Source organism: Lissotriton helveticus, chromosome 2_2 (assembly GCF_964261635.1).
Source record: "Lissotriton helveticus chromosome 2_2, aLisHel1.1, whole genome shotgun sequence".
NCBI classification, from domain to species: domain Eukaryota; kingdom Metazoa; phylum Chordata; class Amphibia; order Caudata; family Salamandridae; genus Lissotriton; species Lissotriton helveticus.
This window is the reverse complement of record NC_136060.1, coordinates 34,831,411-34,843,250: the sequence shown is the minus strand read 5'-3', so window position 1 is coordinate 34,843,250 and position 11,840 is coordinate 34,831,411. Positions and strand designations below refer to the sequence as shown.

At 42.4% G+C, this 11,840-nt stretch overlaps 1 protein-coding gene across 2 annotated transcripts in view; it reads right to left on the bottom strand.

Annotated features, from left to right (window-relative positions):
- Nucleotides 1-943: 943 nt before the first annotated feature.
- Nucleotides 944-11,840, bottom strand: part of SNX25 (sorting nexin 25) — a 1,269,225-nt gene continuing 1,258,328 nt past the window's right edge. Inside the window, exon 19 of one of the 2 annotated variants that reach the window (XM_078678040.1) lies at nucleotides 944-1,891. In XM_078678040.1, the coding sequence (XP_078534166.1) occupies nucleotides 1,796-1,891 (96 nt within the window). In that variant the 3' untranslated portion in view covers nucleotides 944-1,795. The remainder of the gene's footprint in view (nucleotides 1,892-11,840) is intronic. The other variant, XM_078678039.1, reaches the window with a different exon arrangement.

Below are 11,840 nucleotides of genomic sequence, written 5' to 3'. Positions count from 1 at the left end.
ACCAGTAGCACTTTAAAGCCTGACCTCATTGCTTTGCAAATGCTGGGCATTTTGAGAGTGAGTAAAACAAGACCAGAGTACCACAGGCTGTAACTGTGGACTTCTGATCATATCCCAAGGAATTTATAATTTTCTGGAAATAAAAAAGGAACATGTAATGTATGTTGAATTTCCGTGTCAGATGCAGATATTGATTGGTTTTGTGTGTATTAGTTGTAACCACCTCGAGAGAGAACCCTGACAAATTAATTTTAGAGGGATCACTGTGCCTTCTTAGAAGGATCTTTCCCATAGTCCAGAAGCTGTTGAGATTACTGCAGAAAGCCTTCAGCCCCAGGTGGTTCAGTAAACTTAACGTTCAAACTTGAGGCAGTGAATAAAATCACCGAGCAATTTATGTCTTATAGCAGTTCAGAAAATATGTCGGTTGGAACTAACAAAGACTGGACAGTCACCGTTTTTCCAGTGCAACTACAGAGGAAGTCAGGCAACATAATAGATGCAGTTGGAAGATGTGACCAAATCTTCCATGGGCAATGTGATGGCGTTGAGAGACAGACATGGAGAGTCCAGCCACTGCTACTGTACCAAAATACATTAAAATTGCAAAACTTTAAAAGGACTGTTGACTTTCAATGACAAAAATCGTTATGCTGCAATAATGTTAAATAATATTTTCAGACTTGCACTATACCTGATGAAGAACAACCTGTCGAATTGTCTCTCCCTCCCCCAGAAGCAAGTACAAATAGGAATCCAACATTTTTTAAATTGTAATATCCAACCACTAATATCACTTCTGAAATACTTACAATTCACTGGGGCTAAGCAAACGCCATTGTTGAATCCAGACTAGTAAATCGTCAAATAGTCAACAATGCAATCCTAACCAGCAGCACTTCGTCGTAGGAGAAAATAGATTAAAAACAAAGAAGCAAAACAATGTCTTTTTTTTTACTCTTTAATATAAAATTCAGGGTGGAGCAGGAGTCATTCACAAGACAGGCTGTTATACAAAGTGGTGCTATGCCCTGAGAAGAGTGCAATTAAGAATTCTGCGATTCAAATTCATCCACGGGCTGCTATTTACAATCACTGATTCTTTTGAATGGGCGCGTACCCATATATGTGTGAGCTAAGCACACTCTACTGTGTACATTGAGTACATCGGTTTCATATGCATCTATAATGGAGGTGTCACAGAGGCACCAAGAAAGATTAGAAATATACCCTCATTATCAAGTAATGCAATCCATTTTTGTTTGTTATTTATTGCTTACAAATGCTCTTCAGACTATGGGGAGATCTTTGGTCAAAATAAAATCAATCACCAGTAAAAATTATCACAAAAAAATGACAGAAAATATTGCACACCATTGTCCTTCAATAATACACAGATACGGAGAAAGGAATGTTTGGGGTCCCCTGTGAGGAAAATAACTGTACAACATTCATATGTTTTATCAATGTCCAACAAAAACCTCGGATTTCATAGACGTTTAAAATAGTTTCTACACTCTTGACAACTCATATTAACATCTGAAATTCAACCAACGTTATGAACAAAAAAGTGTGTTCAAATAACATTTAAAAATAAACTACTAAGAATGCAGCATAGTTTCTTCATCTCTACACGCAGGTACGACAGCGAGTCTTTTCAAGTTTGAATACTTCACATAAAACGAAGGAAAATGTACCAAAAAATTACAAATCAGTAGTCTTCAATCAGCCCTCTATGGAAAAGAGGAAATAAGGTTCCATGTCTAGTTGTACACATAGACATATAGGTAGTGGGTCATGTTGTGCGTTCTAAAACCGGGCCAGTCTTAAACTGGTCTAAGTGACCTCGCAGCTCCGGGCACAGTTCTATCAGCAGCAGTTCCATCAGCACCTGGGGATGGTACAAAGAGAACAGAGAAAAGAATGAACCTGAGACAACAGAGAGCCACAGAAAGTTCACATGGTCTGTTTAATGACCCATGTCCAAGGCCCCTATGTACAGGGGGCAGCAGGACTAAATGCATCCCATTTCTCAATCTGCAGCTGATCTTCTAGAATATAGGGCTCCAAGAAAATCTGGAGACTGAGGGCCAAATTTACTAAGGGCCTGTGTTGCCCTTGTGTGACGCACAATGTCAGAAAGCGATGCAAGTCCTATAGTGGGATTTACTAAGCCACCTTGCCTGTGTGGTTGAGTAAATTCAAAGCAACATAAGGCACCGTATATCGCTGTCTTTCCTTACGTTACCTTGCGGCAAGGAGGCGTTGCATGGGTGAAGTATGGGCGTTCCCACGCATCCATCCATGGATTTGGTGCATTTACAAAGAGTTGTAAACCTGGAATGCATCAAAATGGTATGCCGCTCAGACCCAAACATAACGAGAAGTATCTGTATTTCTCCTTGTTACTTCATTTTTCTAGGTGTGATGCTTTCCACATCACACATAGAAAAAGGGAAAGGCTTTTAAGGATTGTATTTTGCGCAGGAAGGTACTCCTGCCTGTAATGCAGGCACCCTTGAACCATGATGCAAAAGTGCCTGCAGTGCCACTAGGCAGCACACAGTGGGCCAGCACAAGGAGGCTGCAGAAATGTGCCGTAATTTGTAAATATGAGACATTTCTAACGTCTTCTTTTCAAACAATGCCCGTTGTCTTGTTGTGGTGCATTGCGTCAAATGTTAGTAAATTTGGCCCTAAGTCTATAATGTCAGGACTGACTCTTTGCCATTATCTTCGTAGTTCGAATAGCATCTATTCAAGATTTACATTTTGAAAACTTACTTTTTTTTCCACAAAACAAGTTCTAAACGTTGATATATTACACTGTCTTTAAATTAAAACAAATCCAATACAGAAAACAAATACTGACAAAGCCCATAGGTCTTGCTTGTTTTTTTTTTAAAGTCTTGCTTCAGTGATGGGAGATTTTGTATAAGTGGTTGAAGAAACTAGTGCTCTTGCACTTGGTTTTTCTTCGGAAGCGTATTGTAACTTACTCTGGGGTTCAAATGCCAAACTGGTGTAGTAATCAGGGTAGGGGCAATACTTTTATAGAGTAGACTCTGCTGCGATGCTTAGCATTGCAAAATGTCTATTTTAAATGGCCCTGTGGTGTAGAAAAGTAAAATCCCTGTTCCACTGAACAGGTGGCTTCAAAATAAAAAATAACATAAATGCAGGAAAATTAACACATGTAAGTAGGGAACAGGGCCGGACTGGGAACTACATCCGGCCTGGCAAAGTGCTCGGCCGGCCCCCCTCTCCCCACTCGGGGGTAGGAGGTGCCGTCGAGCTCTTTGCCGGGGCCGGTTTTCGGCCGATTTTGGTACAGGGCCGATTTTGCAGCTATGCTGCAAAAACGGTCCTGTAACAAAAACGGCCCCCAGGGACCCAAAACCGGCCCCCACTCATGCGGCACACCGGGGGATTGCCCGGTGCCCTCTCTGGCCAGTCCCCCTGACTGGGAACCAAAACCGGCCCTGGTAAAGTGCTCGTTCTCCCCCGCGGGGGGGTTTGGGGGTGCCGCCGAGCTCTTTGCCAGGGCCGGTTTTCTGCCGATTTTGTTACAGGGACGCTTTTGCAGCTATGCTGGAAAAAACGACACTGTAACAAAAACTGCCCCCAGGGGCCCAAAACCGGCCCCCACCCATGCGGCGCACCGGGGGATTGCCCGGTGCCCGCTATGGCCAGTCCGGGCCTGCATGTAAGATTTGTGTACTGTCCTCTAATCAAGTAAACGAATAAGTAAAGAAAAATAAACCTGGAACAGGAAATATGATTTATAAGGGAGGAAGCAATAGTGAACCCAGCAGCCCTTAAAAGCAGTTTGGGGCCATCAGCGCCCATGCGCAGAAGCAGAAAGGGCCGTGTGCCTGTCTTTGCCATTGTTGTGCTGTTTAGAGCTCATTAATGAACTATGAGAATCTACGAGTAAGTGCATGAAGTCCAGATAACACAGCTCGGAAACAGAGAGGCAGCCACTGCTCTGTTTCCGAGCTGTGCGCGACTTGTACATTAACCCAGAAAAAAATGCAAGTTAGTGATCGAGTTTTAGACCAACAATTTCGGCAAAACAAGCGCATGGTTCCTTCCTGTGCCTGAACACAGGTTCTGAAGATGCTCATGATATGGCCCCGGAAGTGAGAAGAGGAGTGAGCTTGAAGCTGGCTGAGGCAGTGCAGCATTCAGGCATATGTGTGACAAGTGGGATGGGAGGTCACCGGAGACCGGCCACGGAAGGATTTGTGAAGCTGGGAGAAAGCCCCAGTACAACCTCGGTGTGAGATGGTACACCAACCAGCATAGTGTGCGTATGTGTGGCAGTCTTTCCATATCAATGGTCATATAAGAATAATAATCCAGGTATTGCATTTTCTGCTGTCTTTGCAACTGCTACTAACGAAAATGTAAAAGAAAAATGCACTGGAATATCATTTAGGAAAGGAAATGTGCACTGAGAAGCCAGTGGTGTCATTGCCTTTCTCTGATTGAAAAAACAATTTACAAATTCATCATATTTCATCAATCAACTGACATTTTTTGCTGACGACGACCCACCACACATAGCCAAATTCCTTTAAAGTTTGGCACCGATTCTTTTAATATAAAAGTAATCCTTTAAAAATGTTGCCTCTGATGGACACGTCTAACCACAGATTCCTCATCTTTGGACTACCCATGGGTGTCAGACACCATCTGAATTTCTTTCAAGCCATTGCACCTGTTCACAGGTAGATGAAGCTATCTGACGGCAGTTTTGCACTGGCTGTAGAAGTGAAGTGCTAGCCTCTATGCTGACGGCAGTTTCTTTTCACATCGCTAGATGCAGAATTGGAGTTCCACTCGCAATTCTGTCGGTTTTTACTGACCCTGAATTTTCTGGAAATACAATAGGGCAATAGGATAATGTCTCTCCCCATGACCACAGGCTTTAAGCTATTCTGCGACTACAGTAAGCAGACGTCTGTCACTTTATTTTTATTTATTTAGAAAGGTTTTATATAGCGCTGGCTACACCAATGGGTATCAGAGCGCTTTACATAAATATGAAGATAATACAGTCGAAAAGTATCAGAAGAAATGCACATTGTAAAGTAAAAAATACAGTAATAAAGTGCAGTGTTAAGATAAGATCAGTATAGGGAACATAGTAAATATAAGATTTTGCGTTGGTAAATAAGCGACGGAGGGAATTGCTTGAAGGAAAAGATATAGTGCGTATACACTATTATTTACAGCATCAAGAGGATTAACAACTTGGTTAGTGTATATAGGGAGCAGGTTTGATGTGCGCGGAGGGGTGAAGGAGTGGAGCGGAGGGGTCAGGGAGGGGGGAAGGGTAGAGGAGAGGGAGAAGAAAAGTCAGAAGGGGAGGAGTGGGAGGGAGAGGGAGAAGCAGGTGAGAAGAGAGAAGATTTAAGGGCCTCAATATTTGTTAAGCATGTAGAGTTTGAGGTCTTTTTTGAAGCTGAAGTAAGAGGGGTTGCAGCGTAAATCAATAGGGAAGGTGTTCCATATGTTGGGAGCATTACCTGAGAAGGAACGAGATTGAGAGGCTTTCTTTTTTTGCAGAGGGGGGACATGGAGGAGTGTGTGGGTGCTTCTCAACTGATGGGAGCAGCCTTCTATTTTGAGTTTGCTGGAGAGGTAGATCAGGGACTTAAGGTGGAGGGCTTTGTGTGTAATGCAGTTAGTTTTGTAGGCAGATCTGCCTTCAAGAGGAAGCCATTTAAGGACTTTAAGGGCAGGAGAGATGTGGTTGAAACGTCTAGTGTCCGCTAGAAGTATGACTGCCAGGTTGAGTATGGTTTTGAGGGGGGCAAGGTGGACTTTGGGGGTTCCGGAAAGGATAGCGATGACGTAGTCAATTTTCGAGAGGACTAGGGATTGGACTAATGACTTGAAATCTTCAGCTGGGATGAATGGTTTGATTTATTTGAGCTGGCGGAGTGTGCAGAGTGTTCACTTGCCAGAAGACGTTTGCCTGTGGTGTCTAGGGTTCTGATCATGGGTCGAAATCATGTAACAAGTGCACCCTGATGCACCCAAAGGCAATCATGGAGTAGTAGGCAAAACTCTACACTGAAGAACACAAAAAGTGGAGTAGAACAAACTTTTAACGGTAGACCTGCTCCAAGTCACAGAACTACGCCTGTGCCAAGTTCTGCCTGCACTCCAAATCTTCGGGCAAGTAAGACTAAGTTGTACCATAAGCTCAAGAGGGCCAAATGGAACTCTTCTCCATCTGGCCACTCTCGCGCATGGGAAAAGTCATGCAGTCGAGGTTCCAAAGACCTGACTTTGCAGACGCCATCTGTCTCAGAGCCCATTTTGAGGCAGTTTCCAGGGCAATTGTTGACCCACAGAAGATATAGGCCTTCAAAAAAGTGATGCCATCTCCCTCTGGTGCGCTTTTGGACCCCATAGAGCCACACAGACCCCAATCTCACTTTCCTTGACTGTCCCTTCCCCAGTACCAACTCACCCCACTCCTAAAGGTAATAGGCTGTAAGCTCCTACAGAGTAATGATTTTTAGAGAACAGCTGTCAAACTGGCTGGATAAGGCCCAATCCACATGCTATAGACTTATTTTCTCTCTACCAGACTGCACCTTACATGCCCAAATGCAGCCAGAGTTCTGCCTGTTCTCACAGCAGCTGATACTGAAGGCCAGGTTTATAGCCTATTGCCTCACATGCAAACAAGCAGAAGATGACACATTAAAACATACAATTTGGGAAGAACTAACCACACCACAGACAAGCTGGAACAGTTATTTGACCACCGCACTGGAGGCAAGTGCGTCTGGTCATGTGATCTTCTTGCAACCATAGCAGCACAGCTGCTAACCAAACAAGCAAAATTAATATCGAGGGGACAGTATGCGCAGGCCCTGAAGATAAAGGAACACGAAAGTTGGACAGTAATGCTGTATGATCAAGGCATCCTTTCATCCTACCTCTCAGCAAGGATATGAAAAAACAGCTGATGATCCTACAAGCCTATTGATATGGCCGACGAGATCCCGATGATGACAATAGGCAATCCAGATTTTGTGCAAAAGGAGAGGAATCTTTGCCTCACATTCTCTGCAGTTGTGAAAAGCTGCTCCCTTTGAGAGTATTCTGGCTGCGCCCAATATGGTGAGTAATTCTCATCAGGACTTGCCAAGACTCCGTGCAGTTTTTTTATTGTGGTTGGAGGTAAACTTTTGTTTTTGGGGGAATTTCAGACGTACTTCTGGGGCGAGTGTGTTCTTAGCACGGGGGTGGTCTCACCTTATTGCTGCGTTGGGTAATCTGAAGGGAAGGAGACATTTCTTTTACTCCCCGTGGCCGACTAGAGGAGCCAATTTGGGGAAGTTTTCACCGACGACACACGATGAGTCCGATAAATTCTCCTTATTTAAGGACGACTGGGTCACGGATGCGCTTGACTGCGGTATGATTAATTAAAAACAAGATTGTCCTTTTGATGCTTTAATGTCCATTAGACTATTTTAAGTGGTATTTTTACCTCTTGTGAGCAAGTTTATATCGGTTTTGGGGCTTCAACTTTTCTCATTTTACCCTGGATTTTTGGCTGGCATCAGAGTGAATTGCTCCTGCTTCATTCCTGCAAAAAGTGCACTCCAGGTGGAAATGCAGAAGTTTTGGGGATCTTCATGATCATGAGTGGGCTTCTTGCATCAGCAACGATCACTGCGCCTTCCGCCAACATGATGTTCCGACTGCCCGTGTCTCACATCAACACAAAGCTCCAGGAACGACCATGCCATCACGAAGCTCCAACTGAGGTTCCTCGTGTGGGCACGAACCCAAAGAAGGTAAATTCCTCCCTGGGGGGGAACATGGTCCTTGTATCTGACTTGCGCCCCATTGCAGTCCGCCTGAACTTGAGACTTGAAACTGGTCCAACGTGACCAGATAACTGCGAGTGGCACTTTGTTATTTTTGGTGCTATTTTCACCCGTAAATTTAAACATTCATAACTCTTGTTCTACTGATTGGATATTTTCATTTTGGTGTCATCTTGTTTAATAGATTTTACTCAATTTTGTTTAATTGGCTTGGAAATGTTCTTCTGCTGTGTTTTATGTTTATTACTGTTGGAGTGCTGCATAAATACTTTACACATTGCCTCAAAATTAAGCCTGGCTGCTTTTGTGCCAAGCTATCAGAGAGTTAATCAAAGGATTATTTTGTTTGTTTGGTAGTTCACCCCAACAAAGATTTCTTACAATAGATATATAAGGGTTATGTTCCTTACCCTGTAAGCCTCTATTCTTGGCATGAGGTGCAGTAGTTTCACATGCTTTGCATACTCTTGCCATCTAGTGTTGGGTCCAGATGTGTGCAAGTTTGTTTTCTGTGACAAAAGTCTTTCGAGTCACCAGGTAAGGTAACTCCTCCTCTTGGTGATAGTGCGCATGGGCATCAACTCCATTGTTGGACTGTTTTCACACAGTAGGGTGAGAATGGAGTATAAGTAAGCATCAGTAAAGAGATGTCCATGCATATGAAAGTATAGATAAGAACTGCAACAACCACAGGTGTCCGGGGAGGAGGGTGGCTGCATGTGAATCTACAGCACTACATGCCAAAAACAGATGCTTACAGGGTAAGTAACCTAATCCGTTCAAGGCATGTTTGGCTATAGATTCACACGCGTTGCATAGACTGTATAGCAGTGTCCTCTAAATGCGGTGGGGCTAACCAGTGGATCTTGCACTTGTTTGAAAAAGTGTACATAGCACCACCTGTTCTACATTAGCATTTTGGCGTGCTAGAACATCCACACAATAGTGCTTAGTGGAAGTGTGTTGTGTAAACCATGTAACTGCTTCACAAATCTAAGCTATGAGGATGTTGTCCAAAAAAGCCACAGATGCACCTATTTTGCTAGTTGAGTGTGCTCTAGGGGGTATAGCCAAAGTTTGTTTAGCTCTGGTATAGCATGTGAGAATACATTTAATGATCCATCTAGAAATTCTTGAATTAAAATGGGCTTTCCTTTATGACAGGGTGCAAAAGCAACAAAGAGTTGTTTTGTTTTGGAAAGTCTTTTGTTCTATCAATATAATACATTAATGCTCTTTTGACATCTAGTGTATGCAGAGCTCTTTCTGCCACATAATCTGGCTGAGGGAAGAAAACAGATAGTTCAACCAATTGGTTAATGTGGAAAGAGGACACTACCTTTGGAAGGAATTTTGGGTTGGTACGAAGAACCATCATATTCCTATGTAGTTGGAAAAAAGGTTCTTCTAAAGTTAGTGCCTGGAGTTCATGGACACACCTTAGTGAAGTGATAGTAATTAAAAAGGCAGCCTTCCATGATAGAAATTGGAAGGGGCAATTGTGTAATGGTTCAAAGAGTGGCCCCATAAGTCTTGTGAGAACAATATTAAAATATAATGCAGGTGGGACTCTGGGTAGTATTACTCTTTTAAGGTGTTCCAAGAAAGCCTTAATAACTGGCACTTTGAACAATGATAAGTGTTGTCTGTTTTGTGGATCGGGAGCCACTGCCGCAAGATGTAACATTTGGAGGAGTAAGCGAAGCCAAACCGCTGTAAATGCAAAAGGTAACAAATAATGTTTTGTACAGATGCATTGAGTGGATCAATAGTTTGGTTTGACAGTAAAAAACAAATCTTTTCCATTTGGTTGCATTACAAGATCTAGTGGTAGGCTTACGTGCTTCCTTAAGGATGGTCATACATTCTGGTGGTAAATTTAGGTACCTGAATTCTATGACTTCAGGAGCCAAATCGTAAGGTTTAGCTCCTTTGGGTTTGTTGTCTGATATCTCCATTGTTCTGAGTGAAAAGATCCGGGCTGAGGTGAAGCTTCTCGTGTGGAACTACTGAGAGTTTGAGCAGTGTGGTTGATGAAACCATGTGAGAACCAACAGAATGATTTTATTATTATTATTATTAATGAGAGGGAGAGCCGTTTGCCTGATCTGCCGAACCAGAAACAGAAGAAGAGTGTGAGGCGGCAAATAACCTGACAAATTAAACCAATGTGCTTTACCTTTAGATAGGGGGTGTAGGAACCTGGAGGTGAGGTTGGGCATTTTGTGTTCTCTGCGGCTTAATAGAGGTCTATTTGTGGAACCCCCCACTTGTGGAAGTATGGGAGTAGGACTTGGGGGTGGAGTTCCCACTCGTGGAGTTGTTGCAGCATCCTGCCGAGTAGGTCGGCAAAATTGTCTATACCAAAAAGATGTACCGCTAACAGATGGATGTTGTGATGAACTGACCAACGTCAAATAGTCTGAGAGAGGCGTGACAAATGTAGATAGTGTGTCCCCTCCCCCCTTGTTTTTGTACATAGTACATGGCTGTCATATTGTCCATCCGACAACCATGCCTATGAGGTGAGGTAGAAATGCTCTCGGCGCTAGGTGAACAGCTTGAAACTCTGGGTAGATGATATGGAATTTATGGTGTTTGGCGTCCCGAGACCCTGAACTATTAGATCTTGTAGGTGAGCACCTCTATGAGAGATGAGTTTGTTGTTAATACGACCTGTGGAACAGGGTTGATGAACGTCCGCCCTTTTAACAAGTTTTGTGTGTTCTAACACTGCAGAGTGATGAGTGCGGCTGTCTATCAAAACTAGATCATCCAGTCGACTATGCGAGTGAGTCCAATGTTGTGATTAACATTCTTGTAGAGGACACATGTGCAGTCTTGCATGAGGTACTGTGGCGATGCATGATGCCATCATTCCCAAGAGATGCGTGAAAGTTTTGACTGTCAAGTATTGATTGGCTTCAAAATGTGGTAGCAGTGTTTGATTTTTTTTTTACTCTGACTGCATTTTATTTATTTATTTATTGAGTTTTATATAGCGCTGGCTAGACCCGTAGGTATCAGAGCGCTTTACATGAGGATCAGTGAATTACAGGTTACAAGTTACATTTGTTACAAAGCTTAATCAAACATAGGATTAAAAAGCAGTGTTAAGGTAAATTCGTCAAACAATATTTCTCTGTGTCAATTAAGTAACGTGTTTGATGTACTGCTAATATTTTTTTTATAAAAAGGGCAACGGAGAATCGGTGTAAAAGCATGGGCAAAAAAATTGCCAACATGAAAATAAATTAGGGGCCAAAGTTTTCATGAAAGTCGCAAAAGTGCACTCACAGGTATATTTCCTTTCACAGGTGCATATTTACAGCTATCAGAAATTCACAAGATTGCAGAATAGGCATGGAAACCGGATGCCTAGCACACGTTTGCGATATTTTGATAGGCTAAACCTAATTGAGTGTTAAGCATAGCCCCTAGAAATGGTTGCAGCTGTTGAATATGGGACATTTGAACATTGATTATGAATAAGGCTCCCATTTTCCGTTTTTACTGATTTTTATAGATAAATACAGACAGAAAACATCAATTTTCTTGTCTGCATTTATTTTTTAATGTGGATAAAAACGGAAATTGGACTGCTTTTTGAGTAATTCTACTTACTGTCTGCCATGCCTGCCAGACCAATAGATGTGTGGATTGAGAGATAAGGGGGTTAAAAAAGAAAGGAATTTTAGTAAAGAGGCTTTAACAGAAGTACATATGCCATGGTTGGTACTGGAATTTGCATATTTTCATATAAGTGCTCAGATATATCTTCTGCGGATGTTCACAGCACTGAAACCTGACAGACGTTCAAGCATGAGTGCAAATTTATCGGTTAAATAAATGTGGAAATATACTAATTTCAGCTTAATTTTCCCATAAAACCCAAAATAAATATGGATAAATACAGATAAAATTAGAAAAAAATAAATATGGATAAATACAGACGGAAATGGCAAAAAATTAAATACC